Raw genomic sequence first — 22,178 nt, forward strand, 5'->3', positions numbered from 1 at the left:
TTTCCTTGTTAGATTTCAGAAGTTTAATTTGGATGTGTTTAGATGTAGTTGCCTTTGAAATAATCCTAACTGAGATTTGCTCAGTTTCTTGAGTTTGTAGTGTGTCTTGCTAAATTTGGGGATTTTTCAGCCAATATTTATTCTCTCCTTGGAACTTTGATAACATAAATGTTAGATTTTTTTTTTTTAATACAGTCCCAAAGATCCTTGAGGCTCCATTCTTTTTTCTCTTTTCCAGTCTGTTTTCTCTCTGCTGTTTACATGGGTAATTTTCATTGTTATATCTTATAATTTAGTTATACTTTTCATGTCTTTTCTTCATTCTGCTGTTGAGGTCATCCACTAGGCTCTTCATTTTGCTTATGGTGCTTTCCAGGTCTACATTTTCCATTTGATTCTTTATAGATTCAGTTTTTTGCTGAGGCTTTCTATTTTTCTATTCTGTGTTTATAATTGCTTGTTGAATCATTTTTATCATGGCTGCTTTAAAATATTAAGATAATTCTAACATCTCTGTCAGATGTTAAAATTACAGATAACTCAGTGTTAGCATCTACTGATTGTCTTTTTTTCATTCATTTTGAGATCTTCCAGGTTCTTGGTATGACAAATGATTATTTTTGTACATTTTTAATACTGTGCTATGGGACTTTGCATCTTACATAAACCTGTTTTAGTTGTCTTCCTCTGACGGGAAGAGTGTGGGCTCCATTCTCTGTATTCCAGGTAGGGGATGCAGTTCAAGTTCCCTACTTGGCCTCTGTTGATATTTGAGGTAAACTTGTTATTGGTAAGCAGAGTTGAGAGTTAATGGCTCCCTACCAGATTTCCATAGTGTGTGTGATGTCATTTACTACTATGTGTTGGTGAAAGTCCTTACTCTGCTAGACCTGCTCTGACACCACCCTAGAGGACAGGGTGGGTTCCTTCATTACTGTCAGGTAGCGGTTGAAGTCCAGACTTCTCTTATTATCTCTACTAACATCATGGCAGGAGGTGCTCATTACCAGACGGTGAGGATGAAAATTCTGGTTCCCTACTTAACCTGTTCTTATAGTACTCCCCTGGGAGTCGGGATGACTTATACACTCATGAGAGTGGATGTCTAAGTCCCTGACTTGACCATTGCAGGAGTGAGTATGGCCAGTTTTTTCTGTGGTATTTTGCTGGAATAGAGTAGCTACTGTCTAAAATTTTTAGCTACAAAAACTAATATGCCCTGGTCCTTTGTCTAGAGAGAGAAGCCTTTTTGGGGGGCTTTTTTGCATCTGTGCTTGTTGGTGCTTCTGAGTTGCTGACTTCCTCCATTCCAAGAGTGTGATATATTAGCCAAAAGTAAACCCAGGGAATTCAATGCCATGTAATTTCTTGGGTCCTTTGGTGTCTAGCTAATTATCTTCTCAACACCTTTCAGAATGTATTTTTCTTATTTATAATGTCCAGTTTTTGTTTGTACTTAGTGGGAGGAATAGGAAAAAATATATCTACTCCATATTCCAAGAAATAGAGGAAGTCCAGCTTTTGAGTTTGTTGAGTTTGTTTGCTCTGTTGTTTTCCCTTTTTATATTTCTTTGGTTTCTGCTCTGATCTTTGTTTTTGGGTTGTTTTGTTTGTCTAGTTTCTTAAGGTGCTAGGGGAAGTCATTGATTTGAGTTCTTTTCTAGTACAGGCTTTAGTGCTGTAAATTTCCCCCTCAGTTATTGCTTTAACTGTTTTCCACAAGTTTTGGTAAATTTTATTTTCATTTTCATTCATTTAAAAATACTTTTTTCTTTTCTCTCTTGATTTCTTCCCTGAGTCATTGATTATTTAAAAGTTTATATAGATCCCAAGTATTTGAGCATTTTTTTCATTGACTTCTAAATTGCATTGTGGGGGAAAATTATTTGTATGACTTGAAACCTTTTTTAATTTATCAAGAGTTGTGTCATGGCGTGAATATGATCTGTCTTGGTGAATGTTCCATATGTCCTTGAACAGAATTTGTATTCTGTTAGTTTGTGTAGTGTTCTGTGAATGTCACTTCATGTTAATTTGGTTGATGGTATTATTCTGGCTGATGATATTAATATTGTTCAAGGCTACTGTATTCTTGCGGATTTCTGTCTTCTGAGTCTTTCAGTTATTGAGAGAAGTTTGTTGAAATCTTCAAATATAATTGTAGGTTTTCCATTTCTTGTAGTTATGTTATTTTTACTCTGTATTTTGAAGCTGTTATTTGGTGAAAAAAAATTAGGATTTTTGTTACTTCTTAGTCTAAGCCCTTTGTCTTTGTGAAATAATCTCATTTTCCTGGTAATAATTGTTGATTTTTAATTCTACTCTACATGATAGTAATTAACCATTTCAGCTTTTTTCTGATTATTCATGTAGTATATAATAATGAATGACCTTTTCTCTGGCTGCTTTGAGTTTTTTTCTTTATCTGTGGTTTTATGCAATTTGATCATGATGTTTGTTCTACATTTCTTCATGTTTCATTGCTTGATGTTTATTTGAGGAGTGTTTTGTTCTGTGTATTTATAATTTCAACAGAAATGGCAAATTGCTGACATTATTTCTTCAGGTATTTTTTTCCATATTATTTTCTCTTGTTTGTCCATCCAGTTATAAGAATGTTTGGTCTCTTGAAATTATTTTAAAGCTAACCTATACTCTTCATTTTTTAAAGTATTTTTTCTGTTTTTCATTTTAGTAACTATTACTTGGTTTCATGTGTTGTAAATCTCATACAGTGTGTTTTTCATCTTAGAGCTTATAATTTTCATCATTAGAAGTTCGAATTCTTTTTATTCCTTGATGTTGCTACTGAATATGTTTTTTTTTCCAGTTGATATACAGTCTTATATTAGTTTCAAGTATACAGCACAGTGGTTCACCAGTTACCCATATTATTAAATCCTCACCCCCACTAGTACAGCTACTGTCTGTCAACACAGGAAGATGTTATGGAATCATTGCTTATATTCCCTGTGCTGTACTACTATTCCTGTGAGCAGCCTACGTTATAATTGAGAATTTTTGTGCCCCTTTACCCCCTTTATCCTCCCCACCCACCCCCAACTTCTCCCCCATAGTAACCACCAGTCCCTTCTCAGTGTCTGTGAGTCTGCTGTTACTTAACATGTTTAATGTTTCCTCTAGGTTCGGGGATATATGCAGTGTATTCATCATAATTGTTTTAAAGGACTTGTGTATACTGATTCCATTGTCTGTCATTGCAAGATTGATTTACCTGACTGGTTTCCTTTCGTTAATGGGGTGTAAATTCGTGCTTTTGTATGTCTTGTAACTTTCATTGACTTTTAGTCCTTGTGCATTTTATCTTGTTAGGTTCTCTATTTTAGTATGCCTAAAAATATTTTGGACTTGCTCTGTGACATGGTTAAATTACTGCAAAACTTTTTTCCTTTTGGGTTTATTATGTTGTGTTTGGACAGACCAGAGCAATGTTTAGTCCAGGGTTAATTTTTTTCTCCTTGTGAGGCATAGCTGTTCTTAGTATTCTGATGCAGTATAAATTACAAGGTTATCCATTCTGGCTTTTGGGAACAGGTGTTATTTGCATCCTTGAGTGAATTTGGGTGTTGTTATTCTAAATCTTTTGGGGTTCTCTCCCTGGCTTTGAATAGTTCTCTCGTATATGAGTGCTGATTAGTTACAGTGTATTCTAGGGGAAGCCTCTGTAGATCTCTTCATTTTTCTTTCTCTCTCCAGCTCTCTACTCACTGCTGATCTTCCTTGTGACCTCTAGCCACCTTGGCTTCCTTGAATTCCCAACTCCATTTCCTCAACTTGGGGAGACCTCAGGCTCTTCCTGGGTTCCTTCTCCCTGTTCCACAGCCTGCAAACTCTCAAGGCAGTAAGCTGGGCAAATATGTGGCTCATGTCATTTGTTCCTTGTCTCCCAGGATCACTGTCATTCATTACTTGTCCAAAATCTTCAGCGCTGTTGTTTCATACATTTTGTTAGGTTGTTTTATTTCATGCAGAAGGCTAGATCTGGTCCTTTTTACACCATCTTGATTGGTAATGGTATCCTTTTGGTTTTATTTTGCATTTTCTTAATGACTAGTGATACTGAGCGCATTTTAATTTGCTTATTGACCCACGTGTTTTCTCTTTTGAAGAGTTTATTCAAAAACCTTTAGCCTTTTCCTTCTTCCTCTCACTTTTTTTTCTTTATTCTTTGTCTATTCATTTGAATCGCAAATGGTCCTTGTATGTCCTGGATACCAGTCCTTTGCTAGGTGAATGTTTTCTACTTATTTACTTAAGCGTGCCCTTTAGTGAGCAGAAAATTTAAGTCTGATGAAGTTTAATTTATCAGTTTTTTCCTTTATAGTTATTGCTTACTGTGAGCTTAGACACTTTTGCCTAACCCTGAAGTCATGAAGGTAATTTCCATTTTTCTCTACAACTGTTTGTGTTTGTTAATTTATATTTAGGTCTGTGATGCATCTCAAATTAAGGTTTGTGGATTGTTGTTTCTACTTTTGGGTATTCAGTTGTTTCTGCACCATTTGTTGAAGACACCTTTCCTCACTGGATTGCTTTGGTGTAACATCACATGGCTGCATAAGTGGACTCTGTTTCAGGATTCTGTATTCTGTTCCATTGATCTGTCTATCCTTATATCATTACTACACAATTGTGCTTATTTGTAACTTTATAATAAGTCTTAAAGTCAGATTTGCAAGTCCTTCAACCTTTATCATCTTTTTCAAGATTGCTTTGCATATTCTAACTCCTTAGCATTCTATATACCTCTTAATGTTAGCTTTTCCATTGCTCCAGAAAAGCTGATAGGATCATGATTGCAGTTGGTTTGAATGTATAGTTCAATTTGAGGAGAACTGACACTTTAACAATGTTGAGTCTTTCTATTCATTAGCATGCTGTTTTTCTCCATTTATTTAATTAGGTGAGCTTTGTTTTTTTCTGAACAGTGTTCTTTGTTTTTGGTCTTGCATGTCTTCTGTTTTTAAAATTATCTTAATGTTTAGATAGTTCATGTTACTTGATATAACTGTAAATGGTACTTTTAAACAATTCATTTTCTAATTATTTGTTCTTTAGTATATAGAAATAGAATTGACTTATGTATATTGACCTATATTTTATAGCCATGCTAACTCTCAATGATTCTGTGTGTTTTTTGGTAGGTATATTAATTAGATTTTTCTTGTAGATGCTCATGTCATAAAATTTTACCTCTTTCCACTTTGTATTCATTTATTTTCTTCCTTTATTGTATGTACTTGTATCTTGCTCCCATTCTTTGGGGAAAGCAGTTTTACATCATTAATTATGATGTCAGCTGTAGGCTTTTTATTGATGACCTTTATCAGGTTGTTTAAAAATAATTGGTTTATTATTGGTTTAAGGCTAAGCAAGGCAAGGATAACAGATCAGGAAAGAACTGTCACTGAAAATTGTATTCACACATTCCCGGGAGAGGGGCTATATCACGACATAGCAGGCCATGTGGGAAAGCACCAGGGTCAGTTAGGAGACAGAGGGAGCAAAAGGAAAAAAAGTCAACAATAAAGGCTTTATTTTAGTTTTTGTGGGAAGGAGTAGGCAAGGAATGGTAATCAGGTTTAGGATTGCCTAGTTTGAGTAATTTCAAGGGCTTCAGGGTATAGAGACTGTATGTAGTTCTCTGGTACCTGGCCAGACAGGTAGGAGAATAGAGTGGTCATAGTGGTGGAGGTAATTGGGAGTATGGGTTCTGGACTGGTTGGTTTGTATATGAAATGTAGTTGGGGAGTTGTTTGCTCTCTAGGAATTAACTAGTGCTGGGAGATGCAGTTCCTCTAGGAGCAAGCAAGGCCCCAAAGTATCAAAAATACAGACTGAAAGATATGATTAATACACAGGCTGAGTAAGGTAAAATCTCTTTTATTCCTAGTTTTCTGACAGTTTATAGCATAAATGAATACTGAATTTTGTCAAATGCTTTTTCTATATCTATGGAGATTGTTATATGATATCTTCAGAAAAATCAAGATGGTGAATTTCACTTGTTTTATTTTCAAATGTTATTCCTGGGATAAATTCCACTTGGTCATTCTGTAATATATTTTTTATATATTGCTGGATTTAAATTGCTAATTATTTTATTAAATGGTTTTGCATGTACATGAGGGATATTGTAATCTGTAATTTTTTGTAGTTTTGGTATTACTGGTGTATTCATTAGTATTGTCCTGAACTGAGTGATTTTGGAAATGTTCTCTGTTTTCTGGAAGTGTTTGTATGATATTGATCCTATTTCTGCCTTGGTGTTAGGATAAATTTACCACTGAAAATATGTGAGCCTAGAGTTTTATTTTGGGTGAGGGTTTTGATAATAAATTCAACTTAAAGAACTCTTCAGATTTTGTGTTTCATCTTGTGAATTTTGGTAACTTGTATTTTTCAAGGAATTTTTCCATTTCATCTAAGTTGTGGAATTGGTTAGCACGAAATGATTATTAATCTTTTGTCTTAATATTTGTGGGTTCTATAGTGATAATTGGTCCTTTATTACTGATAGTGGTAATTTGTGTGTTTTTTAAATTAGTTTTAGCTAGAGGTTTATCAACTTTGTTGATCTTTCCAAAGGGCCAGCTTTGACTTAAAATTTTCTCTACTGTTTCTTTTCTATTTCACTTTTTCCTGATCTCATCTTTAGTACTTTCTTACTAAAATGTTTTGTGCTTTTATAAGTTCTTTAGGTGGAAACTTAGGTCAATTTTATGTCTTCCTTTTTTCCTAATGTAGTCAGGGAACATAGTCAGTGATTTCAGTCCTTTTAAATTCATTGTGTCTTATTTTGTGGCCCAGTATATGGTCTTTTCTGTTAAGTGTACCATTTTCAGCAGAAAGTAAGTATATAGTGGTTTATAATATTGCTTAGATTATGAATATCTTTGGGGCTTTTTTTGAGGGGGTGTCTAGTTTTGTCAATAACCACAATGGATATATTAAAATACCTTACTATTGTGGAATTGTGTATTTATCCCTTTACTTGTGACAGTTTTTGCTTCACGTTTTTGAAGCATTGTTCTCAGGTACACTTTATGATTATTATGTGGTCTTCATTGTTTGACTCTAATCATTATGAATTGTCCCCTTTTATCTTTACTAATTTTCTTGGTCTTGAAATCTTTTATCTGTGATATTAAATATAGCCACTCACTATCTTACACTTTTGATTTGTATGGTGTATCTTTCTTCATTCATTCATTTACTTTTAACCTATTTGTGTCTTTATGTCTCATGTCTGTCATATGTCTTTTACACATGACTATATAATTGCATTTTACTTTTATATCTGTGCTGACATACTCTTTTAATTTCTTAAGCTTAGTCTCTTAACATTTAATGTAATTTATGATTGGACTTAGGTCTACCATTTTGTTACATATTTCTGTTTGTCTCATCTTTTTCCTTTTAATATATTTGAAAATTACTGTAAAAAGTCTTTAATGATAATTTACATCATACAATTCAACCATTTAAAGGGTACAAGTCAGTGGTTTTTTTTGTATATTCACAAAATGTACAGCTATTACCATAGTCGATTTTATAACATTTCATCACCTCATACAGCAGCTCTGTGGCCACTAGCAGCCACTCCCCATTATCCAACCTCTCCAGCCCCTGGAAACCAGTAACCTACTTCTCTCTCTATTCTGGACATTCACGCAAGTGGAATCATACAATATGTGGTTTTTTGTGAGAGGCTTTTTTTCTCTTAGCATAATGTTTTTAAGGCTCACTTACGTTGTAGCGTGTAACATTATTCCTTTCTCTTGTCTAATAACATTCTATTGTATGACTATAGCACATTCTATTTACTCATTAATTGATGGACATTTAGATTGTATCTACATTTTGGCTATTAGGAATAATGCTGTTATGAACATTTGTGTACCCATTTTTGTGTGGATGTATGTTTTCATATTTTTTGTGTGTGGAATTTTTTAGTAATTCTGTGTTTAACCTTTTGGGAAACTGCCAAAACAGCTACACTGTTTTACAATCCTATCAGCAATGTATGAAGATTCTTGTTTTTCCATATGCTTGTCAACAGGATATGTTTATCTTTTATTGGTTATCTTTTTGATTTTAGCCATCCTAGTGGTATCTCATTGTAGTGTTGATAAATATTTCCTTAATGACTAACAATGTCAGACATCTTGCCATGGGCTTGTTTTGGTCATTTATTGTAGAAATCTTGCAGGTGTAAAGATTGCTTCACATGGCCTCTGCTGTCAGTTATGCTACTGTCGTATGAATTAGGTCTACATTATAAACTTGAGAAGACAATATTGTAATTTTTTGCTGTCAGTAATCATACGTATTCTTAAGAATTTAATAACTAAAAGTCTTATATGTTTACCGAGATGTTTACCATTTGTGGTGCTCTTCTTTGGCTTCCTTAAACATACGCATTTTCATCTGGTTCCATTTCCTTTCATTAGGAATTTCTTTTATAATAAACATTTATTTATGTTATATAATATTTATAATAGATTTAATTAATACAATTCATAATAAATATAATGATATATTGTAAAAAAAAAAAAAGACTTTCTTTGAGCCTTTAGTTTAGTCCATGTCTGTTAGTATGTATTTGATTTGCTGTCTTTTATCTGAAAATATCTATTCATCTTCATTTTTGAAGGATATATTAGTTGGATACAGAAATCTTGAGTCAACAGGTTTTTTTCTTCAAACATGTTAAAATGTTGTTTTAGTCTCTTGGCTTCCATAGTTTATGATGAGAAATCAGCTACTTACCCAATCACTCATCCTTTGAATATGATGTGTCGTTTTCCCTTGGCTGCTTGAAACCTTTTCTCTTGTTTGGTTTTCAGCAAGCAGTTTGGCCACTTGGGGTTTACTGAGCTTTTTGAATCCATACATTTATCTGTCTTCAAATTGAGGAATTTTCATCCATTATTACTTCAAAATTTTCTCTCTCACCATACTGTCATAATCATAAGTTCTTTCTCCTCCCCTCTTTTCTTCCTTCTTTTACAGGCCTTCAATTATACATTATACTTCTTGACACTGTTCAGTAGGTCCCTGAAAACTTGTTCACCTTTTTCACTTATTTTCTCTTTTTCACATTGGATCCTATTTGTTGATGTAGATGCAAGTTCACTGACTTCTTTCCTTTGTCATCTTGATTCCATTGTTAAGCCTGTCTAGTCAGTTTTTTACTTCACATATTGTATTTTTATGTTTTTAGAATTTTTATTTAGTTCTTTAAAGTTTCTTTTCCTCTGTTCAGATCTCCAGTTTCACTTATTCTAGGTATATTTTCGTTCACATCATAGAACTTAGTTATAATAGCTATTTTAAAGCCTAATACTAATGTCCAGGTCATCCTAGGGTCGATCTTCATTGATTGGCTTTTATCTTGACCATGATTAATCTTTTTCTGGTTCTTCTTAAACCAGGTAACTTGGATTGTTTCCCAGACATCATGAGTGTTATATGTGGGAAGGTTGGATTCTGTTATATTTCTTTGAAGAAATTGATACTGATTTTATCAGGCAGCTGATTTGGTTGGACTCAAACTGCCTATAATATATTTTGAGAAGTTGTTTATATCTCATTTTATTTCTTTTTTTCCTTAGCTGGGCTTTATCCTGCTCTGTGCATGGATGGTTCAGTGTCAGTGAGAGATTTAGGATGATTCTGAAGATAAAAATGTGGGGGTTATCTCCTGCTTCTCTTCTCTTCTGGATTCAGACCCCACTTTCCCTCTTGCTCTGAACTTTATCTTCTGGTTCTTCAGTTCTTAAGAGTGTAGGAGCCACTATGGGCTGATTGTAGTTTATCTTCAGGCTAAAAGTCTTTAAAAGCATAAAATTCTTCTTGTGCTGGTCCCTTCCAAGTTTTTACTTCTGGTGGGAAACCAGAATTTGGTTGCTTATCTGTTCAAGGGTTTGTCTCTCATAAACTTAATTAGCTGTTTTGGAGGTAGAAATTAATTTCATCATGAATTTAAAAATACTTGTGTGTTTCACTCCATTTCAGTTATTACTTTTATTGGCCTTAAGGGATTTTTCTCTTTGGCCAGCAGGAGCCTCTTTATGTTGGCCTCTAAGTCCTTTCATTATGACTGTGGTAGTCATGAGTCTTTCTAAAATAGAAGAAAAGATAGGTTATATTTCTCTTATGTCTTGCTTTAAAAAAAGAAATGGTAATGGTAAATAAATGTGAAGTAATTGAATCAGTATTTTTCTTGAGTCATACTGCTAAATTGCTTTCCAAAAGAATTGGATTATAGTGCCAGCAACAGTATATGAAAATAAATATAAATGCTTACTGTACTCTGGACATTAGGTTTTTTTTTTTTTAAGAAAAACTTAGTGGACAAAAATGTCTATTTGTTTTTTGTAATTTCTGTATTCATATATCTTCGGATATAAACAAGGCTAAATGTTTTCTGATCTATTTGTTGCATCTACTTAACTTTAAAAACATTTAAAAAATCATTTTTCAATTTTTTATTCTAATATTTTTTTTTCTGTAGAAGTTTTCAATTCTTTATATTTGAGTAGTAATTATTTTTTTTGTCCTTGTATTGAAATTGTTTTCCAAACATTTTGAGTTTATATTAGTGATCAGTAAGGTTCAAGGGTCTAATCTGAATTTTTTCTCCCCCAATTGCTAAACAATTATTCTTAAACCTATTCATACCAAAGAGTGATCTAACTATGGCTGTAGTCTTTTTATTAGCTTTAGTTCTTCTAAAGCAACTGTTTCTTTCCCACCAGGTAAGTTATGTAACAATAGTGTTTCTATTTGTGAGGGAGGTTGTTTTATAGCTTGGGACTAAATTATTGCCTACCTTTAGCAAGTGTGCTTGTGTTTTTGCTGCTTCTATCCATCCATCCATCCATCCATCCATCCATCCATCCATCCATCCATCCATCCATCCATTCATCAAATATTTTTTGAGTTACCATTTCTGGAGACTGTGATAGATGCTAGGGCTGTAGACATATAATGGAATTTATAATCTAGGAGAAGAGATAAACAATTGCATAATTAATTAATTATGATTGCAGTGTACGACATAAAGTATAGGTAATTCAGAACATGGCACCTAGTCTAATATAGGGAGGGATTCAGCAAAACCTTCTCTGAGGAAGTGACTTTAAGCAAAGACTTGGGGAATGAATAGAAGTTATCTGGCCATGAAAGTGGGTCAGGGTGAAGGACAGTATTCCAGGTAGAGTAAAAGCAATACAATTAAAAGGAGGCAGGAAAGAACTTTGGAGTGTTTGTAGAACTAAAAGAATAAAAAGGCAGTATTTTCCAGACAGTGAGACATTGAAAAGAGAAGAGTGTGGAGGTAACTAAGGGGTAGGTCATGTAGGGAAATTATTGAAGGGTTGTAAGTGGGACAGACAGTGATATTTGATATATTTGGACTTGGAATTTTTGAAGTTCACTGTGTAGATTGTGGGGTCAGGAAAGAGTAAATATGGGGAGACTCTTTAGTAGGAGATCACTGAAGTCTGATGAAAGTTGGTTTTGGTGTGTACTGTTGGCTAATAGCATTATAGATGGAGAGAATCTCACTATTTGGGAGAAGGAATAGACAAAATGTAGAGATTAAGTATAGGGTTAGGGAGTAGGCGAAGCCGTTAAAAGATTATGTGTTGGTGTCTTCTATGGGCAGTGTGTAGTCGAGAGTATCATTACAATGATAGGGAAAACAGGAAGAGCAAGTGGTGTCATAAATTTTGGACAGAGCTTAAGATGACTGTGTATCATAGAAAGTTTTATATATGGATCCAAGGACAGATTTGAATAGGAGGTAAAATTTAGGAGTCATTGACATCCTAGTAATTTACCTGGTAATAGATGTAAGGAAAATGAATGAAGATTGTGTCGGGTTTAAAATGAAATAAGATGGCATCTTAAGCCAGAGCCCTGAGAACCACATTTAAAGGTTGGATGAGGTGATTGGAAAGGTGTTGCCAAAAGAGAAAAGAGGAAAATCAGAAGAGTGAAAGAGTAGATGCTAAGAAATGTAGGATTTTTGGGGGCATGTTGTGATACTTACTATTTTATCTTAATATCTTGCTCTTGTTTTCCTTTGTACTTGTTCATATTACTAAATTATATGCTGTAAAACCCTTTGGGGGAGCAGGGGTAGGGTACAGATAATAAATACTTAAAGGTGACCTCCACAATCATAGTCTTCATAGTAAGACGATGCTGTGGAAAGTTACTCTGTTTATTATTTTAATTTTTTTTTCCTCTTGTCAATAATGAAAAGAAATGATAGTACTGGCTCTGTGTTTCTTTTTGGTTTTAAATTGCGTGGGTGGTAGGGAGAGGGATTATAAAAACTTTTGAGTACTGTTGGGCATGAATGATAAGAGTAACTAGAATAGTTAAGAGCAGTTCCTTCCAAAAGGCAGGTCAGCACATGTGAGATTATGCCCTCCCACTTAAATAAAAAACCCCTCAAAGTTCTTGAGTTTGACACCTTATTTTAGGAGAAACCAGACCTAACTAACTACAGTAATCCTAGCTGATCCTAGAGCAGAAAGTAAAGGGATAGAGGCAAATGTTTTATTAAAAACCATGCCCCATACCTATGTTGAGAGAATCGTTTTGTTTTTATTAATGTAGTGGTGGAAAAAATGGTGGCAGGAATGTGAAAGTTAAGTAAAATTTACTTTTTAAAGTTATCTGGTGTTCTGAAGAAGGTCACATGTCAAGAATTACTTTGTGGTCTGAAATCCTTCTGGTGGCAACTAGTACAAATGCTTCTCCACATTTTTAATAGGTTTGAAGTTACAAAGAAGATACTATACTCTAATAATCTGAAAAATCTGTTTCCTTTCTTTTTTTTATAGAGATGTGAACTGTGTCCTCATAAGGATGGAGCTTTAAAAAGAACAGATAATGGGGGTAAGTGCAGAGATTTTTGAGAAAATTTTAATTGAAAATTGAGCGGGGGCAGTATTTTGAAATAATGGTAGTTAAACTTATTAAGTCAAATAGTGCTTACCTCTCAAATATTTTTAGTAGTAATGGATGTAATGTATAAATCCTTTTTTATTAAAACAATTTTTCTACCTCGTGGACAGACTTATGCTTTAGTTTTTTAATGTGGAATGATCCTCATACTTCAAATGAAAATTTTGATTTTAAAAAATAGATGTAATTTCTTGTAGTAAAATTATTTTTTGAAAATAATCCACTTTGTTCTTGCTGTTAGAGCCAAAGTATGTTGTTTTAGATTCTTTTATTCTTTTTTGTATGTTCCTAGACAAATTATGTTTCTAGTGAATGTTAATTTTAACCGTGAAGATCTTTGTTGTTTAAATATAAAGAAATGCTAATTCTGTCTCTAATTTATGGTGTCCTTTCCTGAGGAATCTTATGTATTTTTCATTGTCATCTTCAGTTTTAGTTACCTTCCTCAGAGAAAAATCCTTGTTTCTTTATAGCTCGGTACAATTCTTAAGTGTGTAGGTATGAATGTTACCAACTGGCATACTATGAAAATTAAGTAACTGACAACAAAACTCAAATGTAGAGGTGTAACTACCTCTTAGTAAACTATTCCATTTTGGACAGCCAACTCTAAAGTATTATTGGTGCACAATGGAGTAAATAAAAGGGAGAAATACACTGTTTTTATAAAATTTAATGTTTAGACAATATCATACAATCACATTGTCTAAAATTGTAAAAAAAAAACTAAAAAACCCTCCCTTCTACTCCAGTTTACCATCTGTCCAATTTTTCAACAGCTTTCCTGCCACCAACTTAATTGCCATTACTACATTTTTATATATCCTTCTAGGTCTTCTTGCATATACAAATAAATATGAAGACAAAGTAATTTTCTCCAGTATTTATACAAATGGATGACTATTATACATACTCTCTTGAACCTTAATTTTTTTCACTGATTTATCTATTATCAATATAGAGCTTTCTTTTTACTACATATTATGTAACCAGTCTTTTGTTGATGGACTTTCTGTCTTCTTTTATGACTAATGCTTCTGCATAATGTAATTTTGCTTATATGCAAGTATATCTGTGGATTATTAATTGCTGGAAATAGCACTGTGGGGTCAGAGGGATTTTGCAGTTAATTTCTCTCTAGTGGTTGTACCAATTATTTTCCCAGCAGTAATGAACAAAAAAAATAGTCTTCATACCCTTGGTAATCCAGTAGGTGGAAATCAGTATTACAGAGCAGTTATTTTGCATTTCTTTTATTATGAGTGAAGCTCAGCATCTTTTCATATTTTAAAGAGCAATTTCTATTTCTATTCTGTTGTCTGTTCATAACCTTTTTCTGTTTGGTGGTTGATCTTTTTCTTTTTGACTATTTGTAGCTTTTTTAGGAGCTATTGTGATAAAAGTTGGACTAGTTTTTGCTCATTTGTTCAAACTTTGCTTATGGGGCTTTTCACCTTGCAAAAGTTTTTTATTTTTATTTAGGTGAATTTATTAACCTTGTTTTTCATGATTCCTGTGTTTTGAACCATTACTTAGAAAGGACTCTCCTACTGCAGTTATATTTCTTTCATGTTTTCCTCTAGTACTTTTATGTTTTTTTTTACAGTTTAATCTTTGATACATTGAAATGTATCCAGATAATACAATGTGAGGTATGAATCCAACTTAATTTTTTCTTAGTTGCTAAAATGTTACCACTTGTTCCATCACCATTGATTGAACAGTTCATCTTTTCCTTATTGATTAGAAAGGCCATCTTTGTGATAGTCTAAATCTGATGTATGTTAACTCATTGGTATTCCAAAATGGATTTTTAAGTTATTTTGAAACATGGGTTGCATTTTCCTATAGAAATACTAATTGTTTAAATAATTTAACTTATTTCTAGGCTACTTAACAAAACTCCACAATGTACCTGATGTACAGTATTGATAACACTATTCTTTAATACCTAATACTTGTTTATAATGCTGGGAAATATGTTCCAAGTTTTAGTTTAGGTTTTCTTTTCCTGGCAATCAGGACCTAAGAGTTTTGCAGTGTACCTTTTTTTTTTTTAAATTTTTGTATCATTAATATGCACTTACATGAGCAACATTGTGGTTACTAGATTCCCCTCATTAGTCCCCACCACATACCCCATTACAGTCACTATCCATCAGTATACTAAGATGCTATAGAATCACTACTTGTCTTCTCTGTGCTATACTGCCTTTCCCGTGCCCTGCCACTATATTATATATGCTAATCGGAATGCCCTTTTCCCCTTATCTGTCCCTTCGTACCCATCCTCCTCAGTCCCTTTCCCTTTGGTAACTGTTAGTCCATTCTTGGGTTCTGTGACTCTACTGCTGTTTTGTTCCTTCAGTTTTTTTCTTTGTTCTTATACTCCACAGATTAGTGAAATCATTTGGTACTTGTCTTTCTCCACCTGGCTTATTTCACTGAGCATAATACCTTCTAGCTCCATCCATGTTGTTGCAAATGGTAGGATTTGTTTTCTTCTTATGGCTGAATAATATTCCATTGTGCATATGTACCACATCTTCTTTATCCATTCATCTACTGATGGACACTTAGTTTGCTTCCATTTCTTGGCTATTATAAATAGTGCTGTGACAAACATAAGGGTGCATATGTCTTTTTGAAACTGGGCTCCTGCATTCTTAGGGTAAATTCCTAGGAGTGGAATTCCTGGGTGAAATGGAATTTCTATTTTGAGTTTTTTGAGGAACCTCCATACGGCTTTCCACAATGGTTGAACTAACTTATATTCCTACCAGCAGTGTAGGAGGGTTCCCCTTTATCCACATCTTCACCAACATTTGTTGTGTGTCTTTTGGCTGTTGGCCATCCTAACTGATGTGAGGTGATAGGTCATTGTGGTTTTAGTTTGTGTTTCCCTGATAATTAGCGATGTGGAGCATCTTCTCATGTGCCTGTTGGCCATCTGAATTTCTTCTTTGGAGAAGTGTCTGTTCAGTTCCTCTGCCGATTTTTTAATTGGATTATTTGCTTTTCGTTTGTTTAGGTGTGTGAGCTTTTTATATAATTTTGATGTCAACCCCTTATCAGATATGTCATTTATGAATATATTCTCCCATACTGTAGGATGTCTTTTTGTTCTACAGATGGTGTCCTTTGCTGTACAGAAGCTTTTTAGTTTGATATAGTCCCACTTGTTCATTTTTGCTTTTGTTTTCCTTGCCCGTGGAGATATGATCATGAAGGAGTTGTTTGTGTTTATATTTAAGAGAGTTTTGCCTATGTTTTCTTCTAAGAGTTTTATAGTTTCATGACTTACATTCAGGTCTTTGATCCATTTTGAGTTTACTTTTGTGTATGGAGTTAGACAGCTTCATTCTCTTACATGTAGCTGTCCAGTTTTGCCAACACCAGCTGTTGAAGAGGCTATCATTTCCCCATTGTATATCCATGGCTCCTTTATCGTATATTAATTGACCATCTGTGCTTCAGTTAATATCTGGACTCTCTGTTCTGTTCCACTGGTCTATGGGTCTGTTCTTGTGCCAGTATCAAATTGTCTTGATTACTGTGGCTTTGTAATAGAGCTTGAAGTTGGGAAGTGAGATCCCCCCACTTTATTCTTCCTTCTCAGGATCACTTTGGCTATTAGGGGTCTTTTGGGGTTTGATATGAATTTTTGAACTATTTATTCCAATTCGTTTAAGAATGCTGTCAGTATTTGCATAGGGATTGCAATGAATCTGTAGATTGCTTTAGGTACGGTACGATGGCCATTTTGGCAATATTAATTCTTCCTATCCAAGAGCATCGGGTGAATTTCTATTTATTTGTGTCCTCTTTAATTTCTCTTAAGAGTGTCTTGTAGTTCTCAGGGTATAGGTCTTTCACTTCCTTGGTTAGGTCTATTCCGAGGTATTTTATTCTTTTTTATTCAATTGTGAGTGGAATTGTTTTCCTGATTTGTCTTTCAGCTAGTTCATCATTAGTGTATAGGAACGCAACAGATTTTTGTGTATTAATTTTGTATCCCACAACTTTGCTGAATTCAGATATTAGTTCTAGTAGTTTTGGAGTGGATTATTTAGGGTTTTTTATTTACAGTATCATGTCATCTGCAAACAGGAATAGTTTAACTTCTTCCTTACCAATCTGGATGCCTTTTATTATTTTGTTGCGTTGTCTGATTGCCATGGCTAGGACCTCCAGAACTATGTTGAATAAAAGTGGTGAGAGTGGGCATCTTTGTCTTGTTCTTGATCTTAGAGCAAAAGGTTTCAGCTTCTCACTGTTAAGTATGATGTTGGCTGTGGGTCTGTCATATATGGCCTTTATTATTTTGAGGTACTTGCCCTCAAACCCATTTTGTTGAGAGTTTTTATCATGAATGGATGTTGAATTTTGTCAAATGCTTTTTCAGCATCTGTGGAGATGATCATGTGGTTTTTGCCCTTTTTGTTGATGTAGTGGATGATGTTGATGGATTTTCAAATGTTGTACCATCATTGCATCCCTGGTATAAATCCTACTTGATCGTGATGGATGATCGTTTTGATGTATTTTTGAATTTGGTTTGCTAATATTTTGTTGAGTATTTTTGCATGTATGTTTATCAGGGATATTGGTCTCTAATTTTCTTTTTGGTTGGGGTCTTTGGTTTTGGTATTAGAGTGATGCTGGCCTCATAGAATGAGTTTGTAAGTATTCCCTCCTCTTCTACTTTTTGGAAAACTTTAAAGAGGATGGATATTAAGTCTGTACTAAAATTTGTGATAAATTCAGTGATGAAGCCATCTGGTCTAGGACTTCTGTTCATAGGTATTTTTTTGATTACCCATTCAGTTTCGTTACTGGTAGTTGGTCTGTTCAGATTTACTGTTTCGTCCTTGGTCAGCCTTGGAAGGTTGTATTTTCCTAGAAAATTGTTCATTTCTTCTAGGTTATTCAGTTTGTTAGCATATAGATTTTTATAGTATTCTCTAATAATTTGTTGTATTTCTGTGGTGTCTGTCCTGATTTTTCTTTTCTCATTTCTGATTCTGTTTATGTGTGTAGATGCTCTTTTTCTCTTAATAAGTCTGGCTAAGGGTTTATCTACTTTGTTTATTTTCTCAAAGAGCCAACTCCTGGTTTCATAAATTTTTTCTATTCCATTCTCAATTTTATTTATTTGTTCTCTGATCTTTATTATGTCCCTCCTTCTGCTGACTTTGGGCCTTATTTGTTCTTTTTCCAGTTTCAGTAATTGTGAATTTAGGCTATTCATTTGGGATTGCTCTTCCTTCTTTAAATATGCCTGGATTGCTAGATACTTTCCTCTTAGAACTGCCTTCACTGTGTCCCACAGAAGTTGGGCCTTTGTGCTTTTGTTTTCATTTGTCACCATATATTGCTTGATCTATTTTAATTTGGTCATTGATCCATTGAAAATTTAGGAGCATGTTTTTAAGCCTCCATATGTTTGTGAGCCTTTTTGCTTTCTTTGTACAGTTTATTTCTAGTTTTATACCTTTGTGATCCGAGAAGTTGGTTGGTACAATTGTCATGTTTTTGAATTTACTGAGGTTCTTTTTGTGGCCTAGTTTGTGGTCTATTCTGGAAAATGTTTCATGTGCATTTGATAAGAATGTGTATCCTGCTGCTTTTGGGTGTAGAGTTCTGTAGATGTCTGTTAGGTCCATCTGTTCTAATGTATTGTTCAGTGCCTCTATCTCCTTACTTATTTTCTGTCTGGTTGATCTGTTCTTTGGAGTGAGTGGTGTGTTGAAGTCTCCTAAAATGAATGCATTGCATTGTATTTCCCACTTTAATTCTGTGTTAGTATTTGTTTCACATATGTAGGTGCTCCTGTGTTGCATGCATAGATATTTATAATGGTTATATCCTCTTGTTGGACTGACCCCTTTATTATTATGTAATGTCCTTCTTTGTGTCTTGTGACTTTCTTTGTTTTGAAGTCTATTTTGTCTGATACAAATAGTGCAACACTTGCTGTTTTCTCCCTATTGTTTGCATGAAATACCTTTTTCCATCCCTTCTCTTTTAGTCTGTTTATGTCTTTGGGTTTGAGGTGAGTCTCTTGTAGGCAGCATATAGGTGGGTCTTGCTTTTTTTATCCATTCTGTTACTCTGTCTTTTGATTGATGCATTCAGTCCATTTACATTTAGGGTGATTATTGATAGATATGTACTATTGCCATTGCAGGCTTTGGATTCTTGGTTACCAAAGGTTCAAGGGCAGCTTCTTTACTATCTAACTGTCTAACTTAACTCATTTATTATGCTATTATAAAGCCAATCTAATGATTCTTTCTCTCCCTTCTTTTTCTTCCTACTGCACTCTTTATATGTTAGGTGTTTCATTGTGTACTCTTTGTGTTTCCCTGACTGATTTTGTGGATAGCTGATTTTCTTTTGCCTTTAGTTAGTATTTGTTTGGTCTACTTTATTTGCTGCGGTTTTATTTTCTCTGGTGGCAGCTGTTTAGCCTTAGGCATACTTCCATCTAGAGTAGTCCATTTAAAATACATTGTAGAGATGTTTCTGGGAGGTAAATTCCCTCAACTTTTACTTATCTGGGAATTGTTTAATCCCTCCTTCAAATTTAAATGATAATCTTTCTGGATATAGTATACTTGGTTTGAGGCCCTTCTGTTTCATTGCATTGAATATATCATTCCAGTCCCTTCTGGCGTGTAAGGTTTCTGCTGAGAAGTCTGATGATAGCCTGATGGGTTTTCCTTGTTGGTGATCTTTTTTCTTTCTCTGGCTGCTTTTAATACTCTGTCTTTGTCTTTGGTCTTTGCCGTTTTAATTATGTGTCTTGGTGTTGTCCTCCTTGGGTGCCTTCTGTTGGGAGATCTGTAGACTTCCATGTGTTACAGATTATTTCCTTCTGCAAATTGGCAAGTTTTCATCAATTATTTCTTCAAAGACACATTCTATCCCTTTTTCTCTCTCTTCTTCTTCTGGTACCCCTATAATACAAATGTTGTTCCTTTTGTATTGGTCACACAGTTCTCTTAATATTCTTTCATTACTAGAGATTCTTTTTTCTCTCTGTCCCTCAGCTTCTCTGTATTCCTGTTCTCTGAATTTTATTCCATTCAGTCTCTTCCACCTCATCAAGTCTGCTCTTAAAGCCTCCCATTGTTTTTTCATTTCTGTTATCTCCCTCCTGAATTCATCTCTTACTTAGCTCTTGAATATTTCTCTGTAGCCCCATCAGCATGGTTATTTGTTTTATTTTGAATTTTTTTTCAGGAAGATTTGTGATTTCAGTCTCACCAAGCCCTTTCTCTGGTTTTTTGATGGATTTTGGACTCAGGAAGCTGCTTCTGCCTTTTCATGGCGATGAGAGTGGTTGCTGGCAAGAGGCACATGTGTTAGCTGGGAGAACAAAGTTCCTTTGTGCTTGCTGGTCACCTTGCCTGTCTCCGCTGTCTGTGTTGGTTAACCGCACACAGGAAACAGCCCCCGGGTTAATCCCCTAAGCTGTTGTGGGCGGGGCGCCTTCGAGAATGGTGGGTGTTGCAGGCCAGCAGCCTGTGTTCTGCTGTAGCAAAGCCTTTTGTGCTTCATGGTCTCTCCACCCATCTCTGCTGTCTATGCTGGTCAACCATGCCCATGGAGCAGCCTCTGGGTTAATCCCGTGAGCTGATATGGGTGGAGTGTCCCTCAGGGTGGCCCAGGGCACTCTGGTGGGGCTTCCAGGCAAATGGCACTGTTCTGCTGCGAGAACAAAGTCTCTTTGTGCCTCCCGAACTCTGCGCCAGTCTCCACTCTCTGTGCTTGTTAACCATGTGCAGGGAGCAGCCTCTGGGTCTGTGCCAGGTAGCTGCATGCACGGAGAAACCTCTGTGCTAAGCTGTGTGGTTGCTGTAGGCGGGGCAGCTCCCCGGCTGTTCCACAGGAATGGCGCATCTGCTGGTTTGCTTGCAGTGCTGGCGGGGATGGGGGATGGGGAGGAACAGCAGGCTGCTTATCGCTGTGAGCGTCTTCTGAGCTGTGTTGCCACTCAGGAGGTTAGGGCACCTGAAGTTCATTAAAGTTCCCAGCCTGCTTGGCTGAGTGTGCCTGGATGATTTTTTTCCACCTGTTAAACCCTTGTCTGTTTAAGAGTTTTAAAGCACCCGCTTTTCTTTTGTCCAAGGGCAGCTGGCTGTGGAAACCTGTTTGCAGTTTCAATCTCCATCCCTGCTTTTCCACTCCTCCAATATCCAGTGCACCATGTAGTGTGTGTCTCTGCTCCCAGGGCAGACCACCAGGGCTTGTTATTTAGCAGTCCTGTGCTTTCAGTCCCTCTACACTCTGATTCCCTTCCTCCCGCTGGTGAGTTGGGGTCGGGGGAGTACTCTGGTCCTGCTGGGGCACTGCTTTGTATCCTACCCTTTTCCATGAGATATTGGGCTCTTGCAGATGTAGCCTCACTCGTGTACTGTATCTTCGGTCACTCTTTTTGGAATAGTTGTGTTCTCTGTATTGTCAAAATATATATGATTTTGGGAGGAGATTTTCGCCACCCTACTCATGCCAGCATATTGAGAATCCCCCTCAGTGCAACTTTTTATTTTCTCAATCTTAACTGCTCTGTAGTTTTCAGTTGTTAAAGAGAGGTGTTTTAGCATAGCTTGGTGTGTGAAGAGTGGGGTATTATAAGTAAAGGCAGAGGCAAATGATAAAAGACATAGGTTTATCAGGGAATTGAAAATAATTGGGACTGTACAGTGAGGTTTAAATGGCAGGCCTTCTGAGAGGCGAAGCTGGTGATGCATACAGGCAATGTTTTCTTTTCTTTTCCTCTTCCCTATCCATCTTTTTCTTTCCTTCCCTTCCCGTTTCCCTTCCTCTTTCTATTTTCTCATACTAAGGAATTGATCTTGTTGACTGTGCGTAGGTAGCTATTGAAGCTGAGGAATAATATGAGATTTCTGTTTTAGAAAGGACTCACTGGCAGCATTGTGGTGAATGGATTGATTGTGAAACAAGAACAACTGCTTAAAAAGAAAAAGTGGAGCTGCATCATAAGTGCATTTAACATACTTGAAATCAGCTATATGGCCTGGAAGGTGGGGGGGTAGATACAGCAAAAGAAATAATTTAAATTGTAGAAGTATTCAGTCTGCCATTTTACTCACTTAGCATATGCTCTAGGCAAACCTATGTGGGAATCCCTGTGAAAAATT

The 22,178-nt window shown here is 35.3% G+C and overlaps 1 protein-coding gene across 9 annotated transcripts in view; it reads left to right on the top strand.

The window, feature by feature from the left end:
• Nucleotides 1–22,178, top strand: part of MLLT10 (MLLT10 histone lysine methyltransferase DOT1L cofactor) — a 288,476-nt gene that overhangs the window by 22,016 nt on the left and 244,282 nt on the right. For all 9 annotated transcript variants that reach the window (XM_057498271.1, XM_036880905.2, XM_057498272.1 and 6 more), the window contains one exon: nucleotides 12,885–12,939. In XM_057498271.1, the coding sequence (XP_057354254.1) occupies nucleotides 12,885–12,939 (55 nt within the window). The remainder of the gene's footprint in view (nucleotides 1–12,884; nucleotides 12,940–22,178) is intronic.

Source organism: Manis pentadactyla, chromosome 3, assembly GCF_030020395.1.
Source record: "Manis pentadactyla isolate mManPen7 chromosome 3, mManPen7.hap1, whole genome shotgun sequence".
NCBI classification, from domain to species: domain Eukaryota; kingdom Metazoa; phylum Chordata; class Mammalia; order Pholidota; family Manidae; genus Manis; species Manis pentadactyla.